The sequence below is a fragment of the Phragmites australis genome, chromosome 3, assembly GCF_958298935.1.
Source record: "Phragmites australis chromosome 3, lpPhrAust1.1, whole genome shotgun sequence".
Taxonomy (NCBI): Eukaryota; Viridiplantae; Streptophyta; class Magnoliopsida; order Poales; family Poaceae; genus Phragmites; species Phragmites australis.
The window spans coordinates 29172413-29196566 of NC_084923.1; the positions used below are offsets into that span (position 1 = coordinate 29172413).

Genomic DNA, 24154 nt, shown 5'->3' on the forward strand with positions numbered 1-24154 from the left:
GGCCGTCCCGTTCAATGACCTGGACTGTGCTTGTGACCTGTGGTGTTGAGGCAACATAGAGCAAGAGCTCTTCACCGGCCCAAGGCATGGTTAGTATGGGAGCGGAGGAGAGGTACCTTTTGAGTTCTTGGAATGCCATTTCTACCTCTCGCATCCAAAAGAAGAGGTCATTTTTCTTCAGGAGTTTGAAGAGTGGCAATCCCTTTCTCCTAGCCTTGAGATGAACCAGCTTAGAGTAGCAATGCATCATGTTAGCTTCTGAACTTCTTTTAACTTGGTCGGGGATTGCATCTGGTCGATTTCTCTAATCTTGTTGGGGTTTGCCTCTATCCCCCACTGGGATACGAGGAATCCGAGCAACTTCCCTGACGAAACTCCTAACATGCACTTCTTCGGGTTCAGCTTTATGCGGTATTTTCGAAGATTGTCAAATGTTTCTTGGAGATCTGCGATTAGGTATGTCTTGGTTTTGCTTTTGACAACCACATCATCTACGTATGCTTTGATGTTTCCTCCGAGTTGGGGTCGGAGAATGAATTTAATACACCGCTGGTAAGTGGCACTGGTGCTTTTTAAACTGAAAGGCATTTTTACATAGCAAAAGACCCCAAAGGGCGTAATGAAAGCTATTTTTTCCTCATCTTCCCTATACATACTAATTTGATGGTACCCTGATCGTGCATCTAAGAAACATAATAGATCACTACCGGTAGTTGAGTCAACTAGCTGATCGATTAGGGGAAGTGGTAAAAGATCCTTCGGGAATGCCTTGTTTAGATCGGTGAAGTCGATGCACATTCTCCACCCACCATTATGCTTCCGGACCATGACTGGGTTAGCCAGCCATTCTGGGTACTGCACCTCCCGTATGAAGCCTGCTTTGTGGAGCTTGTCGATCTCCTGACGAAGTGCTTCCTTTTGGTTAGCTGTGAACCGACGCGCTTTCTGCTTTACTGGTCACGTGTCAGGTCGCATGGACAGCTTGTGCTCAATAACACACCTGGGGACTCCGGGCATATCAGACGAACTCCATGAGAAGACATCCATGTTCGCCCAGAGGAAGGTGATGAGCGTGAGTTCCTATTTGGGGTCCAGGGCAGCCCCTATCTAGACCGACCTGGTTGGGTTGGTGTCGTCCAGGCTCACTGCCTTGAGCCGATCATCGAGGCAGGCGATGGTATGGACTTTCTCCGGCCGTCCGCTGGGTTCTGTGGTTAAGGGATGCGACCCGGGAGTCAGTTTGACCATGTCTAGGCTCACCTTATCGCAGTGCAGGGTTGTCTTAGCGCTGCTAGTAGTTGTGATGGCCCCTGTTGGCACAGGGACTTTGATCACTTGGTATGCGTAGTGGGTAATGTCCATAAATTGGGCCATCACTGGTCGGAATAGGATCGCGTTATGCGCGATCCCGAAGTTAGCCACATCGAAAAGGACTATTTCGGTCCTGAAGTTGTCTAGCTTGCCGAACGTGATGGGCAACTCGATTTGCCCCAGCGGCTTGGCCGAGGTGCCCAGAGTGATCCTGAAGAAAGGTGGGGATGGCCTCAATGAGCTTCTCAGAATCTGCAAGGCGTCTAGTGCGTCAGTGAAGAGGAGGTTGATCGAGCTTCTGCCGTCGATGAGCACGCGGCCTAGGCGGATGTTCTGCATCGTGGCTTCAACCACGATGGGGTAGCGACCAGCGCATCAGACGCACGTGGGGTGGTCGGCCTAGCTGACGTGGGCTTGGGCTTGGGTTTGACGTGGTCGCCCACACCTCCCGAACCACTAACTTGTATTCCCTATTAGATGAATACGTCACAATGCCTTCGAAGATGTGATGGACCATATGATTGGACTACTGGTATCCTAGTGCCTACTGGTTGGGGGAAGCCCTGTCCTAATCGTCATCGCCGTGTTGTATTTGCGCTCTCCGAGCTCCTGATCGATGATGCCTCGCATGACCTTGCATTTGGTTAGGTCGTGAGCATCCGTACGGTGGATCAGGCAATAGCCCTGACCCTTTTTCCCATCTTTCTTTTTGAAGTGCTGGCGTGTTAGGCAGGTTTGCTCGACCGCCAAGACCTCAGGAGGTCCGTCCTTGCGCTTGCTCCTCTTGTCCTTCCGGTCAACCCGTTTAGCAAGGGTGAACCATTAGGATGCAGGTCATGACCTGGTGTCGATCTGCTGCTCCCGGGCCTCGACAGCCTGTGCGCACTTATCCGCGAGCTCGAAAAGCTCAGTTGTGCTTCAAATTACCTGGGTGGCTAGCTTCTCGACCATTTCCTAGTCTTCGACCCCCCATTTAAATGCTATGATAACGGATTCTCCCATAATTCTTGGAATGGTAATCCGGCGTTCAGTGAAACATTGGATGAAGTTTCGCAATGACTCTCCTTGTCGCTGTAGGACCTGATATAGGTCATCCTTGACCCCTGGTCGGGCGTAGGTCCCCTAGAAGTTAACGACTAACTGGTCGCATAGATCCTCCCAGGAGTGAGCCAAACCATGAGGGAGGTTCACCAGTCAAGACCGGGCGGAACCGGTCAAGGCAGTAGGGAAGTTGTTGGCCATGACCTTCCCATGGCCTCCCACAGCTTGCACCATGGTGGTGTAGTTCTTCAAGAATTCTTCCGGGTTGGTCGAGCCATCATACTTCTCGGCAAGGACTGGCCGAAACTTGTCCGGCTAGTGCACTTCACGTAACCAGATAGATCGGGGGTTACACCCTGTCCCGTAATGGGGAGCCACTCGTTGTTGGGTGGCGGCACGCTCCTGGAGAGAGACACGGTGATCTCAGGGTCCCAGCAAAGGGGTGGAGCCATCTGATACCTCCCTGCAGGGGGAAGGCGTGCAGCCGGGCTTCTTGGCCTTTTCCTACTCACATGGAGCCCTGTCCTCCTGCTCTCTAGTGGCCACCTGGCCTTAGATTATGACCTGGTGGTCGCGTTGGCATAGAGAGTTACGTAGGTCTAAGGGTTGGCTGTCCTGACGTAGAGGTGGTCAGCGAGTACTCCCCGTGGTTAGGGAAGCACAAGACCTATTCTGTCATGGGCCCTGTTGAGACCCTTGTCAACCGAGACCCTCATCGGCCCTTGCGATAGGTGTGGTGCAAGTTGACGTTGTCTTGCGCCGAGCGGTCTCGACCAAGAGGGCGAGATCACGCGGCCATGGTGCCACAGGCGAACGCTTTGGTACAGGTACGGTGAGTGGCTGAGGAGGATCCACAGGGTCTGCAGGTTCTACGCCAGTCGCGAGGTGGGGAGCCCCCAGCGTTTAGGTGGTATGATGGCCTAGGCAACAATGCCATCGTAGACTGTGCTCTGTGTAGGGGCTCCTCAGGACGATGCTGGGGATGTGGGGGTTGTCTTGAAGCACCCGCCTGACCAGTGCCAGGCTGGTTTCCCTCTGGGCGTAAAGCCGGAGGTTAGCCACCGGCGTTTGGGCCTTCAGTGCCTCCCACTGTGTGGTCCGCCATGTAGACTTGTGTTGGGTCTCGGAGCTCTCGGACTCCAGCTCGATGTCCCATACCTGGAGCACTCCGGGTTCATCCGGTAGATACCCAATGACGAACACCTCGCGGCGGTCTGGGTCCTCCAAAAGGGACTCAGCGGTTACCCTTAATTCAGCCATGGGTTTGCCTGGTTAAGTTTTTTTTTCAAACTTGATGAAACGACAAAACGCGCCCCCTACCTGGTGCGCCAAATGTCGAGGGTAAATCCCTGACAATGGTTCCAGAGTATGCTGGACAGTGGGCGCATGGACAGTGTTTCAGCAAATGAGTGTGTGTGTGTGTATTCGGTGGACTAAGGGGCACAAGGAGTTATACATGTTTGGGCCTCCCAAGGATAATACCACTACGTCTCGTGTATGTTATGAAGGATCTCAGTAGATTACAGATGATGTTTTTTTCCTAGTCTCCTCCCCTCTTTGGACTGAGGCCCTCGTCCCTTTATCTAGTAGGGAGGAGGAGTATTTACATGTGGGTCCGAACAGAAAGGTCTCTACTAATCCTAATATCTAATCCATACCATCATTACGGAGGACCAAGTGTGCCCACTTGCTCTAAGGGCACCATGCGTATAGTTTTCCATGCGTCTAATGCCACGGGACGGGATAAGGTCCTTCTGTGCCAACTCTATCCACTTGCCTAGTCAGGCTGCTGAGAACATCCCATTTGTCGTGTGTCGTCGTGGCTGTCTGCAAAGTTCTATCCTGCAGCATTTAATGCTACGGGACAGGATAGGGCCCTTCGGCGCTGACCCTGTCCACTTGCTTGGTTGGGCTGCTGACAACATCCCATCCGCCATGTGCCATCGCATTTAATGCTACAAGATGGGACAATGCCCAACTGTGTTTTCCATGGCTTTGTCCTCTGGTGCTGGTGCCTGGGGAAAGAAAAACACTTGAGTGGATATTAGCGACTGCGCTCTGGACAGGTTGCGTCATATATGGCCCTGCGACCAGTGGGGCTGGTCGTGGGTGTAAGCGATGTTATAGGGAGATTGGTTGGGTGGGTGTTTAGACTGGTCCCTGTGGTTGCACGATCGACCAGATTTTGGGGAGTACGCGGCTCTAGTTGTTAGGCCCCCTGTGGAGCCTGTTTAGTCAGGGTATCCCTTTACTTAATACACTGATAAGTAGCGAGACCCCTGTTTCGCAGTGGCGATTGGCTGGAAGCACATCGGAACCTCATCGCTGTGTGCCAATCTCTCTGATGGGTGGTGGAACAACACATGCAGTTCATCGTAAACACGCCTATGGGACACGTTGTCAATGGAGAAGGCTCAATGAGGCTGGCAGTGGCTCTTGGTTTTCATCAGAGATGAGGATTTAGACACACTCAAGGTCCTATGGCTTTGTGATGCTCTAGGGATGCTCTAGGCTCGCTATATATATATGGGAGGGCACGAGGACACGTAATCGAGTCGGCCTCAATTTTTGGAAGGCAGCGATGATCCGAAGTCCAATCCACGATTCAAATGAGCTTGACTTTCTATCTTTTGGGAAAAAGGTCGTGTATAACTCCTGGAATCTATCCCTTCCTATCTCTTGGACAATTGCTTTCCATAGTGTGTAAATTTGATTCCTTCTCGGGCGGTTGAAGGATCGGCTTTGAAACTCATCTCGTGATCGACTTGGGCTCAACCAGATTTGGTGCGGGCCAAAGCTTCTAAATTCTCCCATGAACTCATTTTGGTGCTCACATATTGGTCATTGGCTCTATCACAACGGCTCGTAGTGCGTCCTTTGTTGTGGTGCTATTGTCAAAGAGAGAGCATAGACGGAAGGAGGAAGGAGGAAAAAGGCTAGCTCAACAAGGCCATCACACACGTGCATGGGCCAGGCTGCGGTCCAGCAGAGGAGGAATGGAGGAGAGAGGAAAGAGGCGGCCGAGCTAGGCTATCGGGCCACAAGGAGAAAAGGAGGATTGGACGGTAGGTTGGGTAGCCGACCCGAGATGTTTTTTTTTTCCTTTTTCTATTTCTATTTCTAGGTATTTCTCTCATGTATAAACATATATACGATATGCATACAACACCTATACTTATTATATATACATATAAACACACAAGAAGCAATCAAGCAATAGCCCTTTTCATACATATATATGCGTGTGTGTGCGCGCGCGCGTATGTGTGTGTGCGTGTGTGTGTGTCACCCTAATTTTCAATTTTTACAAATTTCTAAAATTTTCCAAGATTAGATTATAGGTTGAATAATTAGAATAGGAGAAAGGCTTAATTTCTAAATTCAAATTCAAATTTGATTTAGGATTATTATTTTGTTTCAATGCATCCATGCTGAAAATAGGAATTTATGTTCTATTTTGAGTTGTTGAGTTCCTCTAGTTTTTATTGGATTTTATTTGAGCTTATTTGGAGTTTATTTGAATTCATTTGAGTTATATTTTATTTCCAAAATACTAAAATGTTTTCATTAGTTCAAAATATTTTTATTTGGCTTCTAAATGATTTCAAGAGCTTGTTGAAATTCTTTTACTAAATTTATAGGCTTCATTTGCTACCTTCCTATTGTGAAATTCGAAAACAAAGAAAAAACCCTAATCCCAAATGCAGCCCAACCGGCTGGCCCGTCTTCCTCTCTTTTTTTCAATCCAACCCGGCATGCTCCCTCCCTCACCTGCTCTCTCCCTGGCCAGGGCCGCCAGCCCGAGGCGGCCTATTGCCCTGCCACCGGCCTGTTCTCCCGCTTAGGCCAGCACCCATAGCCCAGCGCCCACTCGCTCGGCCTGCCTTCGCGCTAGTCCACTCGCTCGCTCGCCCGTGTTGCCAGCAAACACGCCCCATGCCATTTCCTCTTTCAACCATGTTGTCTCCAACTTCGAGCCAGACCACGCCACCATGTTTGAGTTGGACATTGTTGCTGCCCCAGAGTCCTAGACCACCTCGAGAGCCTCTCCACCTGCCTACATAAAGTCCCCAACACCCCCTCTGTGTTTTCCATCAAGCCAACTCCCCGAAATTTAGCCAATCTGCCGAGACACAACTCGTCGCGGTCGTCATTGACGCCACTTCGGTGGATCTCTTCGCGGTGTCATTCTAGCACGGCTTAGCCTAACCCTAGCCACCCAATAGATCCTCCGCCACCCACCGAAGTTCCTTCCACTATCAGTTTGGTTCCTCGGCCACCAGAGCGTCTCCACCACCCCTTTATCGCCGACCACCTTCCTGTGCTGCATCGCCTATGGTAAGCCCCAAATCGGACTCCCCTTGCCCTTCTCTCTATGTTCCGCCACTTGCCGTCACATCCCAAGCTGGCGATGAGGTCCGCACTATTCTCTGGCGAGTCCACCGTCGTGTTCCCCTCGGTCGCCACCATGTTTCTCCCCTCTAGCCGCCCCCTTTACCCTCAGCCGTCTGATCCAAATCGTGCGGTCCAGATTAGGTCTAGAGATACCCCTTCAGTGTCCAGTTAGAAGCCGACATGTGTCCAACATGAACCCAGTCAGCATCTAAGCTACATCATCCTGCCACATCAGTTGCCACATCAACGTTTTTGCTGATGTGTCGTGTCCAGTCAGCCTGCCATGTCATCAATGTTAGCCCAGTCAATGCCCAGTCAATAATTCTCTTTTTTCCAGTACAAAAATAATTCTAGTAAATGGCTCTTTTGCAGATAAGTCCCTGAAACTTCAATCTCTCACATCTTTATAGTAGTTATTGCTTATTACCATCTATATCCCAACAGCATGAAGATATTATTTCATTAGTAAATTTATGGTTGTCACGATGGCATATAGGTCAAGAACTACATGTCATTGCACCACAAACATAAGTTTATGTTATTAAAATAATATATTAATTTATAGATCACACATGTTAATGCTTTAGTCAATCTTTTGTATCAATTCATGTAAAACCCTAGATTCTATCGCTTTATCTTTCCTCGTAAGAAGTCCAGTCAAGTTCATTATCCTTGACTAGCTCAACCAAAATCTCAGTACATTGTTCTCTTTCTTTTATGTTTGTAATTTGGAGTTTATTTGGTGTTTATTTGATGTTACTTTTGTTTGTCGATAGATCTGCAAATAGTCGATAACACTTTGGAATTGTTCAAGGGACTTCAAGACAAAGATTTCAACAACAATGAGCAGTATTGGGTAAAAGGCAAGTGTACTTCTTGATCATATTGCTCCCATATTTTAAATTGTTTTGTTTTATAAAATTGCATGCATAGTCAATTTGATAGGTAGAATTTGTTAGCCATGATATCAGAATGTTGGGAAGTGTCTTATACTTGACTAATGAACATATGCAATAATGATAGTTCACGTGTTAATGGTATAGAAACATGGAACCTTAGGTCTTGAGCAAAGAGGTGTTTGTGAGGATGATCATAGTTATGTTGTTGGTTTAGTCTTTGCTCAAGTAGCCTATGTATGGATCGGTTCATGAAGCGACAACTAAAGAAGTATCGTACCAACCACGAGCCCTTATGGATGAAACCTAGCTTATTAATTTGTGGATTCCAATTTGTGTGTGCCAACTGATAGGAGTGGATGTATGGGGACAGCCTGTGAGCTAGAACCATTTGGTTAGTGGTAGGGATCAAAGATCCTGAGAACCATCTGGCGCAAGAGGGCGCTTCTAGGTTGGAAGGGGATTCCGTACACTCTAGTGATGAAACCTCAGCGGGCATGCACATAATGGAAGAAACTTTGTAATGGTCTTGCAGTGATCTCCTGGCCGCACACCTTAGGTAGTGTGACATGTGCTTGATTAGCACTGGCAGAATGGAGAGTATAGTCTCCTGCTTGTAGGTGATGAAATCACGACTCGTGGGTAAAGTTAGACAACCTCTGTAGAGTGTAAAATCTGATATATTAGTCATGCTCACGATTATGAGAGACTTGGATCATCACATGATTAGTTGGTTGTGGTTATGGTTTTAGGTATGGTACTGGTGGTACTAGATGGATACTGTCGGAGGATCAACTCCTATCGCAGGGATCTCGAGAGACCCCTTTTTAGAGATTCGGCCGGGGGGATGATCCTGAATAAGTTCGTCGGAGAAATAAATGGAAGTGGAAGTAAATGCAATGGCCGGTGGTGGGGGATGATCGACCTAGTGCAAAGGGAAGTAAATGCACCGGAGTTTAGACAGGTTCGGGCCGCACGGGGGCGTAATACCCTACTCCTGTATAGATGCGATAACTTATCCCGAGGGGGATCCCTCCGGGCTGTATCTGGTTACAAGAATATAGTGTCTAACTAAAAGCTTGAGGTTCTTTGTTCTTCGGCAGGAGCTCTGCTCAGGCTTGCTTGCAAGGTTTTCGTCTGTTGGCTTGGTTTCGTCTTCTTCGTCTGAGTGTGTCACGGTTGACTGCTTGGGCTCGTGTTCAATCCAATTGTTCTATCATTGTTTTCTTCACTCTGTATGCCGATCCTTTTGTGCACTCGCCGGCCGCGACATACCCCGAACGGGAAGGAAGGGGCACAAGTTCCAAGACACCATGACTGAGAAAGGCGTCATCATTTCCTCTGGGCGAAGTGACAGGGGCGGTGGAAAAACGCAGCGCGCGTCCGGTCACTCGTCACTGTGGACGCCCTGGCGCCGGGCGCCGTTGAGAGGGCCCACCGGGCAGCCACAGAGGCACCCGGCGTGCCCGCCCTGTCTTGTTCCTCTGCCACGGCAGGGCAGCAAGCGGAACGCCTTGGTCCTGGCAACGTTATCCCGAGATACACCGGATGATACGGGACGGGACCCGCGCAATTAATGGCCCCACGCCTCTCTGCCAAAGCATGGCAGGGACTGACACTGCGACGGGAGCAGTTGGGGATGTCAGGCCGCGCACGCCCATTAAATGCGGCCTCGGACCTCTGACTGGTTGACACCTCATCGGCGGGACCCTCGGGGGCCCTTCTGGGTCGTCGGGGCACCGAGTGCTTGGGGGTACTGTTCACCTCCCCGAGCACCCTCTCCCGAGCACTCTCGCACGAACCTTTCAGGGAACTGAGTGCTCAGGGGCTGCCATGTGCAACCCCGAGCACTCTCTCCCGAGCACTTTTGCACTGACCCTTCGGGGAACCGAGTGCTTGGGGGCTGCCACGTGCAACCCCGAGCATTCTCTCCCGGAACTTAGCTCTTCTGATCGTCAGGGGACTAGGGTGCTCGGGGGTGACCGGGCACCTCCCCGAGCACTTTCTTCCCGGTACTTGGACTCTGCGGGTCGTCGGGGAACTGGGGTGCTCGGGGACCAGAGGCTGTGGCCCCGAGTGCCTTCTCCCGGAACTTAGATTTTGCGGGTCGTCAGGGAACTGGGGTGCTTGGGGACCAGAGGCTGTGGCCCCGAGCGCCTTCTCCCGGAACTTAGATTTTCCTCATCCCACGGGAGAGACCTCGCGAGATGGTGACACGTGGCAGACGGCTGGCCTGGCCTCGGACCTCAGGGACCCCTGGTTCCTGATACACCGACAGTAGCCCCCGGGCCCATTGGCAGGTGATGGCACGGAGACTGCAGATGGGCCCTTCGTCGTGGACGAGGCCGAGGCTGGCGTGGATGCCACATGGCAGGCTTTCAAGAGGTGGCCCTTTAGACCCGGGCCTCTGGTACAGCCCAGCGGGGAGACAAGCAGACGCGTGGCCACAAAACTCCCGAAGGGCATGACAATGGTACAGGCGGCACGCGCGGCTGCCGCGTAGATCGAGGAAAATATGCCTGGCAGCCGCTGACGCCGCACGACCAGCGAGAGATTCGCCTGGCAGTTGCGTCGACCGAGGAAGCCGTCCCGCCGAGCGAACCGTTGGCAGGTGACGTTTGAACTCTGAGATATAAAAGGGGGAGGGGATCGATCCGCCCCCCTCTTTACGCCTTCTTGCGATCTTACTCTTGTCTCCTTCGTGCTCCGGAGCCCTTAGAAACCCCTCAGGCGATCGGAGTGCTTCTCCTCCTTCCTCTCCACCACCAGATGACCTCCCCTCCCGTCGAGATGCCGAGAGCCGGAGGAGGCCGTCGTGACAGGACTCCGGACAGCGTGCTGCCGGAGTCTCGCCTGAAGAATGAAGAGGCGGCCAATAAGATCAGGAAGCTGCTGGTCCCCAAGGGCCAGTAGGGAGCCGCGGTGGTGACGCCGGCGAACTTCCCACCGGCGATGACCGTTCCCGGGCGAATTGTCCTGTTCACGTCTTTCGTGGCGGCGGGGTTGGTGCCGCCGTTTTCAACTTTCTTCCTCCAAGTCCTCGACACCTACGGCATCCAACTGGTGCACTTGAGCCCCAACTCCGTCGTGGTGCTGGCGGTCTTCGCGCACCTCTGCGAGATGTTCGTGGGGGTGGTGCCTTCAGTGACGCTTCTCCGACATTTCTTCGTCCTGCGGCTGGTCAGGAAGAAGAGGGGGTACTCCACGGCGGACGTCGCGGGGTGCTGCAATTTTCGGCTGCGAGACGGCTTGGGGGAGCAGTACATCCCCCAGGTGCTGCGCAGCAAATGGGAGGAGTGACGGCGGGACTGGTTCTTCGTCGACGTCGACCTCCATGATCGTCTCGCTCTACCGGAGGTGGCAGCGGACCCCCGGAAGTCGACGTGGGAGGTTCCACCGCCGGAGGACGCGAGGTTGGAGCCGGTGTTCGAGGGCATCAGATTCCTGCGCGACTCCGAGCTGACCTCGGTAATGGTGGTGGCGGACTTCTTGCGCCGTCGCTTGGCGCCCCTGCGGGAGCGGGCCCGGTCGTGCTGGCTCTACACCGAGCCCGAGGATATCACCCGGACCCAAATCGGCGCAAGCTGGGATCTGGGCCCAGCGGAGCTGAGGGGTATGACACGAGTGGTGACTGGGGTGGAGGACACGAGCCGGGCGGTGCTCCCGTGGCCGGAGATGGCGCTCTGCGCTAACCCCGAGCGCGCGGCGATCTTGGCGAAGCTGTCGGAGTTCGACGCCCAGGGGCTCGTCGACCAGTCGAGGAGCCGAAGCCCCGAGGCCCCCGAGCTCCCTGGGTTGGACGAGGTGGCCAGCGAGGAGGCTGCGAGCAGCCCGGTGCGGGCCGGTGCCCCGGGCGCCGGGTGCAGCGAGCCGCAAGCCAGCGGTAGAGCCGCTGCGGGAAGCAGCCGCCGCACCGGAGAAGAGGGCACCGCCGACAGCGCAGCGACGGTGGCGCCGGGAGACCGGGGGAAGCGCCCCCGAATCTACATCCCCGTGTCGGATTCCCCACCGTCGCCATCAGCGGTGGCGGCGTTCTCGGCCCTGGAGCCGCGCCTTGTGAGAATGGGGCCTAACTCGGCACCGGGAGACGCCGCGGCGGCCCCGCCGAGCCCCCGACGGAAGAGGCGGCGGGAGGATTCCGGGCCGGCACTGCCGGACCCGGAGTTCAGGCTCCCGGCAGCCAAATGGCAGTATCGGGGAACTACGACCGCGTAAGTTTCATTCCTTGCTTTTTCTTGGGCGCTCTTCGCCCGAACCAGACTTCGGTTTTGACCTTCGCCTATCTCCTGCAGGCCACCCACGGGCGCCGCCGAGGGCGAAGGAACGCCGGTGCTGGCGCCAGAGCCAAGCCCGCCGGCCGAGCCGAGGTAGGCGGACGCAGCGATGGCGGGGGGGCCAGCGGACGCAGCGACCGAGGGGAGGACGGCGGAAGAGGCGCCCGAGGGGAGGATGGAGCCGTCGCCAGAATCCTCGGCGCCGGTGGAACCTACCCCGGGCGTGCAGAGCCCGGGGCGAATGGTGGTGGAAGCAGCGGCCTTGCCGGGGCCGGCGGATGCGGCGGCCGAGGCAGGAACGCGGCCGTCGCCCGAGCGCCCGGCGCCGGTCCAACCTACCCCAGGCGTGCCGAGCCCGGGGCGGATGATCGTGTGGCGACCCTTGGGGACTCCGAACCCCCCGGAGGCGGATCGCAGGGAAACCAGCGCTCCACCGGCGCCCGGCCGGCCTACCGACCCCTTCCTGGCCGCGATTGAGGGCGTCCAGGTGGCGGTCGAGCGGCTGGGCGCGGCGGTGGACGCGAAGGAGGGGCAGCTCGAAGCGGAGCGCGCCCGGCTGGACCTAGAGAGGGCGCAGCTTGCGCACGCCCAGGAAGAGGCCCGCGCGGTGGCTGCGCGAGAGCAGAAGCTTTTGGAAAATACCTGTGCGGAGGTCGCGCGAGAGCGGGAGATTTTGAAGACCGCCCGCGCCGAAGCCGAGCGGGAGCGAGAAGACGCCGCCCGCCTGGCTAAGGCATCGCGGCAACAGGCTGTCGAGGCCCTTGCCAGGGAGGCGCAGGCGCAGGCACAGGAGGAGGCGGTCGCCGGCTGCGAGAAGGCGGCGGATGACCTCCGGGCTGAGCTAACCTGACGAGAGGGCGAGGCCGAGCGGACGCGCGCCAGCCTCCAACGTTGGAAGGAGGAGCTCCAGAGAACGGACAGAGATGTCCGACGGTGGGAGGAGGACGTCTCCATCCGGGAGGTCTACAACGAGATTACGGCGACGGAGCTGGGCGCCCGGGAAGACTCGCTGACCCGCCGGGAGGAGGAGGCTGCCGCGACGGCGGCGGCCGTTGCCGCCAGGGAGGACGAGAACGCTAAACACGAGGCGGAGCTGACCGCCCGTGAGCGCGCTTTGTCCGAACTGGTGGCGCGGACGAAGCAAGCCGCCAGCCCGGCAACCGACGCTGGCTCTTCTGGCGCGGTCGAGGGCCAGGGACTCGAGGAGCAGCTGCGGGCCGCGAAGGAGAAGCTCGAGGCTGCCTTTGTCTCATGGGTCAACTTGCAGCAGATGTTGGAGGACGTACTCCGGCGGATGCGGCGGGCCGTGGAGAGGGCCGGCCTTGGGCGACTCGTCACGACAAGAAGAGCGATGGCCCCGCACGACAAGTCCTGGGGCTTCAACAAGTCTGCGAGCGCCTCGAGGCGCTGCCCTGGGCCGTCCAGGAGCTCGCCGCCCGGGAAGGACGCGGCTTGGCCCAAGCAGTGGCCGAGCACGTCCTGGCCTGCTACCGGAGCAGAGACTCGAACTTCCCGCTGAAGCCAGCGCGGGAAGGAGTGGTCGAAGCCGAGGGAGAGGCCACCCGGGAAGAAGTTTGGAGCACCGCTGCCGAGGTGGTGGCTGGCTTTAGGCGGGAAGTGCCGCCGCCGCCAGCCCCCGGGGATAGCCAAGACGACTCCGATGCCGACTCTGCCTCCGATTAGGCTTTTGTAGTAGTTTCCTCTTCTTTTTATTTTTGTCTTGGCTGGATGTAAATATGGGAGCGATCCATTAGAAATGCTTGTATTTTCCTTGTGAATATAATGGAAGCTTTTCTTTGGGCTTGCAACTCCAGTGTTCTTGAGTACTTAGTGTTTCTTCCGATGTTTTGCCTTGAAGCCCCGGGGAGTACTCAGTTGGACCATTCCCGACCTTTCCGTCCCCGAGAACGAAGTCGTCCCGATCGTCTTTCTTGGCGCGTTCAGCCCCCGAGCCCTCGCGAGTCCGCATCGACTGAGTCAAGAGACAAAGACACGAACTTCCTTGCTCGGGAGATGGATCGATCCAGCACGAGACACGCCATGACCGGCGAATACTTTTTTACCTTGCGACCACGAAGTTAGCAGACCGGAGACACGCACGGGCGGGAATGCGACCAAGAGTCCCCATGGTTCGGTGGTGCCCGGGCTTAAGACGGACCGAACCGAGCACCGACAGCCCGCCCCTGAGGCCTAGGCTCCGGACTACTCGAGTGGCTCGAGCGATAGGATTACCCAGGGCACCCAGGGACTCGGTAGTGCTCGGGGCCCTTAAAAGCGGGCCGAACACCACGACCACCACGAAGGACTTCGGTCGGACATTACCGCACGTACGGTACACCTTTCTACGGACTGTTTTGTCGTTCTAGGAAAAAGTAGATACACGGTAGGGTTTTGTGCGCGAGGAGATCATCTCACCGGGCAGATTAGAATACGAGGGCCCCCGAGGATGACTCGGGAACAGAATACTATTGAATGTAAATTTATCTGAATTTAATCACTCACCGGACAGCTGTCGGCCTTTCAGCCGGCTGAATCCAGGAGGAGCGTGCGCTCCGAGCTCGGGGTGCCCGGGGGCTTGGTTCCTTCAGCCGAGGTGCCCGAGCGTCAAGGGGCACGCGAGGATCCCAGGGTCGGGTGATCTCGACCACTCATGCCTAAGCGGTAGGACCACCCCAGGACCCTTGGGCCGATCACCGACCTGGGCATCGAGGCCCTCGCGGTCGAGCTGCTTTTGCTTTGATTGTCGACCTGTGACTTAAGAGAGAATAGGGAATTTCTTTGCTTGGTGCGCTCTGTCAGTGCGGTACTTGTTATAGACTGCTCTCGTTTTCGACCCGAGACCTCTCGAATACCCAGACCGGCAGACAAGAGCAGGTAGAGGCATAACCCAGAGGTCCTATGGTTCGGTGGCGCCCGGGTATGACAGACCAGACCGAGCACCGACAGCTCGCCCCTGGGGCCTGAGCTCCGGACTACCCGAGCGGCTCGGGCGATAGGATTACTCAGAGCACCCAGGGACTCGGTAGTGCCCGGAGATCAGCCACGATACCGAACACCACAGCCTACCACATCAGACGTAAGTCAGCGGCAGCTGCCGGCGCGCATACCGATCGGGATTCTTTTATCAACGGGGAAAATGAGAGAGCGAACTTTTCTCGCACAACCGAGCACCTCACCAGATAGATTAGACATATGGAATCCCGAAAAAAGAAATTGACATACGACTGCACATTAATATTTACATTGAATTGATAAATTTTTACAAGGTTGGGTGACTTACCTACCCAACTAGTGATGGCCCCCGGTCAACTTGGGCGGGGGGGGGGGGGAAGCCCCCGGCCTGGTTGACCTGAGCCGCGAGCATAGCCATCTACGGGTAGAACCTGCGCAGGTGCTCGATGTTCCACGGGTTAGGAAGCGATCGCCCGTCTTCTGCCGCCAGCCTGAAAACCTTCTCGCGGGACCCTGATCATGATGAAGGGACCCTCCTACATAGGGGATAGCTTATTCTTTCCTTCGCGCGACTGGACGCGTCGGAGAACTAGATCCCCCACCTCAAAGGACCGTGCCCGGATGTGGCGCTGGTGGTAGCGCCGCAAGCTTTGCTGGTACCGAGCCGCCCGGACGCCGGCACGCCGCCGGCGCTCTTCCAGGTAGTCGACGTCGTCGCGCCTTTGCTGCTCTTGCTCACCCTCAGAATATGCATGCACTCGAAGGGAGCCTAGAGTGAGCTCGGAGGGGAGGACCGCCTCAGCGCCGTACACTAAAAAGAATGGAGTCTCCCCGGTGGCGCGGCTTGGCGTGGTCCGATTAGCCCATAGCACGGCACGCAGCTCGTCCACCCATCCCTTCCCGTGCATTGCAAGCACGTCATAGGTCCGGGTTTTGATGCCCTTCAGTATCTCCGCGTTGGCGCGCTTGACTTGCCCGTTACTCCGAGGATGAGCGACGGAGGCGAAGCAGAGCTTGATGCCGAGGTCTTCGCAGTAGTCCCCGAACAGGGCACTCGTGAACTGGGTGCCCTTGTCGGTGATGATCCGGTTCGGGACACCGAAGCGACTGGTGATGCCGCAGATAAACTAGAGCGCCGTGTTCTTGGTCACCTTGATGACTGGGACCGCCTCCGGCCACTTGGTGAACTTGTCGATGGCAACGTAGAGATACTCATAGCCCCCGATTGCTCGGGGGAATGGACCCAGAATGTCCAACCCCCAGACCGCGAAAGGCCATGACAGGGGGATGGTGTGAAGAGCCTGAGTTGGCTGGTGAATCTGCTTTGCGTGGAACTGGCACGCCCTGTAGCGCCGAACCAGCTCAGAAGCATCCTGGAGAGCTGTAGGCCAGTAGAAACCTTGCCGGAAGGCCTTCCCGACCAGCATGCGGAACGATGAATGGCCACCGCACTCGCCCTCGTGGATATCAGCGAGAAGCTCGCCGCCTTCTGCCCGGGAGATGCATTTCAGGAGGACACCTCCTGCGCTACGCTGGTAGAGATCCCCATCTACTATGGCATAGCATCTGGATTGCCGAGCAACTCTTTCGGCAGACGCCTCATCCCCGGGGAGGGACTTTTCCATCAAGTACCCTCGGATGTCGGACATCCACGAGGCATCTTGAGAACATTCAGTGAGTGCAGCACACTCGCCGGACGGCGGCACCCTGACGGGGCCTCCCACTGAGGGCACCGCTGGGGTCCCTGAATTGGGTTCGAGGTTTCCCCTTCGTCCTGTTCGGTAGGCAGGATGGAAGGCCGTGCGAGTCTTTCTTCAAAGACTCCGGTAGGGACGCGCGCACGGGAGGAGACCAGGCGGGAGAGCTCATCGGCCAAAGCGTTGTCGCGGTGAGGGATGTACCGCAACTCAAGGCCATCGAAGCGCCTCTCCAGCTTCCTGACTGCTGCCACGTACGTCGTCATTTGAGGATCCGTGCACTGGTACTCTTTGGACACCTGGTTGATCACCAGCTGGGAGTCTCCTTTGACCAGGAGGCGACGAATCCCGAGCCCCACCGCAGCTCGGAGGCCGGCGATGAGGCCTTCATATTCCGCCATGTTGTTGGATGCGCGGAACTGCAGCTGCACAACGTACCGGAGTTCTTCACCCGTTGGGGAGGTGAGAACCACTTCGGCCCCTGCGCCTTTCAGCGTGAGGGAACCGTCGAAGTACATGACCCAGCATCCGGGCGCGCCGTGCCCGGGATACACAGAAATCTCTTCTGGGACGACCTCGGAGACGGGTGTCCACTCTGCCACGAAGTCAGAGAGCGCCTGGCTTTTGATCGCCTGGCGACTAACAAAGTGCAGGTCGAACTCCGCCAGCTCCACAGCCCACTTGACAACTCTCCCGGTGCCTTCTCGGTTACGGAGGATGGGTCCCAGCGGATACGCGGTAACCACTGAGACCTTGTGCGCTTGAAAGTAATGGCGCAGCTTCCGGGAAGCGATGAGCACGGCGTAGAGCAGCTTCTGAGCCTGGGGATACCTTGCTTTGGCCTCCCGGAGGACTTCACTGACGAAGTACACCGGTCGTTGTACCCGACGGGCCCGGGCAGTGGCTTCACCTGAGGGGCTGTTACAGCCCCCAGGCTCGGCGGCGTGGTCGGGGTTGGCCGGGTGCCCGGGCTCGACTCCCTGGTCGGGAGGAGTAGAGTGCTCGGACTCGACCCCTTGCTCAGAGGGAGCCAAGTGCTCGGGCTCGACCCCCTGCCCGGGGGAGCCAAGTGCTCGGGCTCGACCCCCTGCCCGGGGGGAGCCGCGAGGACCGGGGAGTGCCCGGGGGCGGCCGGGAGCTGGGACCCAACACCTGGCCCCGCGCACTCGTCGCGCTCCACCACCAACACCATGCTTACGACCTGAGAAGTGGCCGATACGTAGAGCAGTAGGGGCTCGCCTTCGGAGGGAGCCACCAGCACGGGTGGTGAGGTGAGGTACTTCTTCAGATCGCGGAGGGCCTGTTCGGCCTCTGGCGTCCAGTCGAAATGACCGGTCTTCTTCAGAAGCTTGAAGAGGGGGAGCCCTCGCTCCCCGAGCTTGGAGATGAAGCGCCCAAGGGCCGCCATGCAGCCAGCGAGACGCTGGACCTCTTTGAGTCGAGCCGGGGGTCACATCTGTTCGATGGCCCGGATCTTCTCTGGATTGGCCTCGATTCCTCGGCCGGAAACCAAGAAACCGAGGAGCTTGCCCGCCGGCACCCCGAAGACACACTTCTCGGGGTTGAGCTTGAGGCGGGTGGTGTGGAGACTGTTGAAAGTCTCGACAAGGTCCTCGAGCAGGGTGGCGCGGTCTCGGGACTTGACCACGAGATCGTCGATGTAGGCCTCGACGTTGCGGCCAACCTGCGAATCAAGGGTAATGCGAATGGCGCGCTGGAAGGAAGACCCAGCGTTGCGCAAACCAAAAGGCATTGACGTATAACAGTAAGTCCCCACCGGAGTGGTAAAAGCAGTTTTTTCTTCGTCCTCAACGGCCATGCGGATCTGGTGATACCCAGAGTTTGCATCTAAAAAACATAAAAGATCGCATCCCACGGTTGCATCTACAATTTGATCAATGCGGGGCAAGGGAAAAGGATCTTTAGGGCAAGCTTTATTTAGGTCGGTGTAGTCCACACACATGTGGAGCTTGCCGTTGGCCTTCGGGACGATGACTGGATTTGCCAGCCAGTCAGGGTGGAGGACCTCTCGGATAAATCCGGCGTCAAAGAGCTTGCTGACCTACTCCCGGACGAACTCCTGGCGCTCAGGCGCCTGCCGCCGGACCTTCTGCTTCACCGGGCGGGCGTCCGGGCGCACCACCAAGTGATGCTCGATCACCTCCCTGGGGATCCCGGGCATGTCGGACGGTTGCCATGCAAACACGTCTGCGTTAGCCCGGAGGAAGGTGACGAGCGCGCTTTCCTATTTGCTGCCCAGGTCGCCGCCGATCCGGACGACCTGGGTAGCGCCTTCGCCCACCACGACCTCCTTCGTAGGAACAGAGGCGTCGACGGCGAGTCGGGGTTTGGATGAAGATGGTCCCGGGCCCCCTGTGCAGCCTTCGACCTCGGCCTGCGCTGAAACCAGAGCCATGTATGACTGCTCGGCGCAGGAGACGGCGCCGCCGGAGTCGGCAATCACGGAGATGGGGCCTGCTGGGCCCGGCATCTTAACCGTGAGATACGCATAATGCGTGGCCATCATGAATTTGGCGAGCGCCGGACGCCCGAGGATGGCGTTGTAGGGGAGGGGGAGCTCCGCGACGTTGAAGAGGACGTTCTCCGTGCAGAAGTTGTCCCGACTCCCAAAGGTCACGGGTAGCTCGACCTGCCCGAGGGGCAGGGAGTGCCCGGGTGTCACTCCGTAGAATGGGAGCGACGGCCTTAGGTGCCTGTAGGACACCTGCAACTTTTCAAAAGCCTCCTTGGAGAGGACATTGAGGCCTGCAGCACCATCAATCAGCACCCTGCCGACCTTGACATTGCAGATGGTGGGGGACACCACCAGGGGCAGTCGCCCCACGGCTGCAGTACTCGCGGGGTGGTCGGCCATGCTGAACGAGATCGGGGCGTCCGACCACCTTAGGGGCCTAGCGGCTTCCTCGCTCGGGGTTGCCAAGCACACCTCGCACCGCATGACCTTGATGCCACGTCGCGAGGAAAGCGTGTAGGCGCCTCCGTCGATGAAGGCGACGGTATGCTCGGGCTCTTGGAAGCCGAGCTCGGTGTTGCCGGGGGCGGCCTCAGCATCGCCTCCCCCACGGGACTCGTCGCGCTCTCTCTGGCGTTGCTCGACGAGACATTTGACCGTACGACACTCCTTGAGATCGTGCCATCTGGTCTGGTGTATGGGGCACCATTTGCCTGACTCGGGCCCCGTGGGAGCGGGGACCCTCGCTGGAGCAGGAGCCCGGCCAGGTAATATGAACAAGGGGTTCCCGATCTTCCGAAAGGTTCTGGTAACTCTCGATTTGGTGGAAACGAGACACAAGTCGATCCGGCTTCCGAACAACACGATCCGAAACCCCGCAATCGCAGCACCACGTCTCCTCTGGTTATCAACCGGCGTTGCACGGTTGACCTCGCCAAGAAGGCTAAAGTCCTTGCCTACGAATCGAAGAACACAAGCAAGAACAAGTAAGAATGCAACCAAATTGCAGATGAATGATTAATCTCACGAGTTGGGGTCTCACAAACCGACGAAATGATGAAACTGTTCTTGACAGAATAATCTAAGCAAAACCCGCCCTAACGAGAGCGGCGGCGGCTGATAATAAGGGTCTAGGGTCGTCACACCCCCTGGTCACGTCCCCCTAATGGGCTCAACGACTATACACGGCCCAACGGACCAAAAACGGTGACGCAGCACCGGGACAGATTCTGGACGCTGACTTGTTTCGACGTTTCCTGTTGACTCAGAAGGAATTTGGATCTCAAACCAACGCCATTGGTTTCCTTATGAAATTATCTTTCCAACCATATGTGAATCGTCGAAAACGGAGTCCGGATGCGTCCTGGGCGTCCGTTTTACTGCTCGCTGGTCCTGGAGGTCGAGGCTGATTCGGACTCGAGTTGGACTGGACCTCCTGCTGTTGTTGGACGTTCTAGCTGCTCCTCCACGCCTCCAAGCCTTCCTCTATGTGTCTCCTTGTCCTCTCCATGATTCCTAAGCAACACATAATCATTAGGTAGTAATCTATTCTCAAAATTATATAAAGAGTTGCTTAGGAACGAGCTCACCTCTAAATTTAATTGTCGTGCGCGAGCTCTTGTGATTGGACCTTGAAAGTTCAATGGAGGATCATTGTATGTATCCGAGGGAGTGATGTCCTCATCACCAGGTGCCGGGGTTCTTGCAGGAGCCGGTGCCCTAGCTGGTGCCAGGGCCCTCGCGGGGGCCGGGGCCCGAGGAGGGGCCCTGGCAGGGGCCCTTGCGGGCGCAGGCCGTCTGTCGGCGGCCGCCTGGCGTTCTTGCCGGCGGTCGGGCTCTTGGGCCGGCCTATGGGCTGGGCCCTGGGCCGGTTCGACAGGAGCGGCTTCGCGCTTTCTTCTCTTCTTCTTTTCCCGCCTGTCAGAACGGGAAGAACTCGGCTGGTCGGCGGTGGGGCGCAGAGCATGCCACGCCCGGGCCTCCGCCGCCTTGGCGCACTTATCGGCCAGTGCGAAGAGTTCCGCAGTGATTTCAATTTCGTGCGTACCTAGCTTTTCGAGCATCCGCTCATCGCGGACGCCCTACCGGAAGGCGACGATGATAGCGTAGGGGGCTACCTGCGGGATGGTGTTGCGGACCTGGCTGAAGCGCTGAATAAAGCGCCGCAGTGTCTCCCCCTCCTGTTGCTTGACGGCGTGGAGGTCGCACTCCAAACCGGGGCGCGTGAATGTGCCCTAAAAATTAGCCACAAACTGGTGGCAGAGGTCATCCCAGGAGCTAATAGACCCTGGGAGTAAGTTCATGAGCCAAGAACGGGCAGAGCCCCTCAAGGCAACATGGAAATAATTTGCCATCACCTTTTCACTGCTCCCGGCCGCCTGGACGGCCGTAGTGTAGATCTGGAGGAACTCGACGGGGTCGATGGACCCGTCGTACTTCTCCGGCAACTCAGGGCAGAACTTGGAGGACCATTTGACCCGACGGAGCTCAGTGGTAAAGGCACGACAACCGGTGCCGTACCCCGTGGCGCGGTCGGTAGTCCTTGGTGGCGAATGCCGGCGAGCCGGGGATTCCTGGCGATCGTGGGCCGGGAAAGAGGAAGCCTGATCCTCCGCCTCGGCCTCCTGCCGGGTCTCCCGCTAACGCTCGAGAGTGACGCGCGCATCTTCGTGGCCCCTCCGCTCGTTGAGGAGCAAGCGGAGGTCCTGGGCTTCGGACGCGGCCAGGGGGGTGGCGCTCCGCCTGGAGGCCCCCCGGCCCGCGCGAACTTTGCCCGTTGATGAGCCAGTTCTGGCAGTACCACGCTGGGTGGTGGCGTGAGAACTCCCGACCAGCACCTAGCGACGAGCAGTGCCAACCAGGGCGACGACGTCTTGGATCCACCAGCCTTCCGGAGTGTTCGACGTTGCCTGGACAGGCGGATGCCTGAGGAGAGCGTGCGCCGCAAGTAGCGCAGTTCCGGGGCCAGCCTCGCCGAAGGCGAGCCTACGCCGCAGAGGCACCCGGCGCTGCCCAGAGGAGGACCTGGCGGCCGGGGTTTCGACCACCTGCTGGGGGTCGGACGGTGCACCGGCGGCGACGGCGGCGGCCCTGCTGGGCCCAGCACCCTGGTCCCCTTGGGAGGGGAAAGCCACGCGTGCAGATAGTGGCTGCTGCTGAAACGCAGCAGCGACCGGAGCCTCCTGGACGTCGGGCAGCATTTCCTCACTGGAAGTGGAGCCGGAACCCTGGAGACGGTGTCCACCGGCCATTTTTTCCTGCGGAAGAAAACAAATGAACAGATTCAGGGATGTTCCCCCTTACCTGGCACGCCAGCTGTCGGAGGATCAACTCCTATCGCAGGGATCCCGAGAGACCCCTTTTTAGAGATTCGGCCGGGGGGATGATCCTGAATAAGTTCGTCGAAGAAATAAATGGAAGTGGAAGTAAATGCAACGGCCGGTGGTGGGGGATGATCGACCTAGTGCAAAGGAAAGTAAATGCACCGGAGTTTAGACAGGTCCGGGCCGCACGGGGACGTAATACCCTACTCCTGTATGGATGCGATAACTTATCCCGAGGGGGATCCCTCCGGGCTGTATCTGGTTACAAGAATATATTGTCTAACTAAGAGCTTGAGGTTCTTTGTTCTTCGGCAGGAGCTCTGCTCAGGCTTGCTTGCAAGGTTTTCGTATGTTGGCTTGGTTTCGTCTTCTTCGTCTAAGTGTGTCACGGTTGACTGCTTGGGCTCGTATTCAATCCAGTTGTTCTCTCCTTCTTTTCTTCTCTCTGCATGCCGATCCTTTTATGCACTCGCCGGCCGCGACATACCCCGAACGGGAAGGAAGGGGCACAAGTTCCAAGATGCCACGACTGAGAAAGGCGTCATCATTTCCTCTGGGCGAAGTGACAGGGGCGGTGGAGAAATGCGGCGCGCGTCCAGTCACTCGTCACAGTAGGCGCCCTGGCGACGGGCGCCGTTGAAAGGGCCCACCGGGCAGCCACAGGGGCACCCGGCGTGCCCGCCCTGTCTTGTTCCTCTGCCACGGCAGGGCGGCAGGCGGAACGCCTTGGTCCTGGCAACGTTATCCCGAGATACACCGGATGATACGGGACGGGACCCGTGCAATTAATGGCCCCACGCCTTCTCTGCCAAAGCATGGCAGGGACTGACACTACAGCGGGAGCAGTTGGGGATGTCAGGCCGCGCACGCCCATTAAATGCGGCCTCGGACCTCTGACTAGTCGACACCTCATCGGCGGGCCCCTCGGGGACCCTTCTGGGTCGTCGGGGCACCGAGTGCTCGGGGGTACTTGTTCACCTCCCCGAGCACCCTCTCCCGAGCACTCTCGCACGAACCTTCGGGGAACCGAGTGCTCGGGGGCTGCCACGTGCAACCCCGAGCACTCTCTCCCGAGCACTTTTGCACTGACCCTCGGGGAACCGGGCGCTCGGGGGCTGCCGCACGCAGCCCCCCGAGCACTCTCTCCCGGAACTTAGCTCTTCTGATCATCGGGGGACTAGGGTGCTCGGGGGTGACCGGGCACCTCCCCGAGCACTTTCTTCCCTGTACTTGGACTCTGCCGGTCGTCGGGGAACTGGGGTGCTTGGGGACCAGAGGCTGTGGCCCCGAGCGCCTTCTCCCGGAACTTAGATTTTGCGGGTCGTCGGGGAACTGGGGTGCTCGGGGACCAGAGGCTGTGGCCCCGAGCGCCTTCTCCCGAAACTTAGATTTTCCTCATCCCACGGGAGGGATCTCGCGGGATGGTGACACGTGGCAGACGGCTGGCCTGACCTCGGACCTCAGGGACCCCCGGTTCCTGATACACCGACAGGTACGTATTATAAGGTGGTTTGCCTTAGATACTAGTTGTTGGGTAGTTTTAGTTACATTCACTTAATAACTGCTTAATACTTTTTAATTATATTACTAGTTTCTTTACTCGTATTTATGCAAATATACCATATGTTAGCTTGTTCTCCATATAAGTCTGGATATCATTATTCTCCTATACACTTCTTGAGTGTGTCATGTTTCACACTTGCTATTTTTCCTATGCCTTGTAACATACGTGGTGCTGCTCAGTGAGTGAAGATGTTGAAAATTGTCAAGATGAGCATGTGATATTCTAGGC

The 24154-nt window shown here is 57.0% G+C and overlaps 1 protein-coding gene across 1 annotated transcript; it reads right to left on the reverse strand.

The window, feature by feature from the left end:
* Nucleotides 1–1107: 1107 nt before the first annotated feature.
* Nucleotides 1108–1650, reverse strand: LOC133910640 (uncharacterized). Its single transcript, XM_062352963.1, has one exon. It carries the CDS (start codon nucleotides 1648–1650, stop codon nucleotides 1108–1110), a length of 543 nt encoding a protein of 180 aa, XP_062208947.1.
* Nucleotides 1651–24154: the final 22504 nt, after the last annotated feature.

What these genes read in the sequence shown, in the direction of transcription:
- LOC133910640 (XM_062352963.1), bottom strand. Translation starts at nt 1,650, where the DNA reads ATGCAGAACATCCGCCTAGGCCGCGTGCTCATCGACGGCAGAAGCTCG.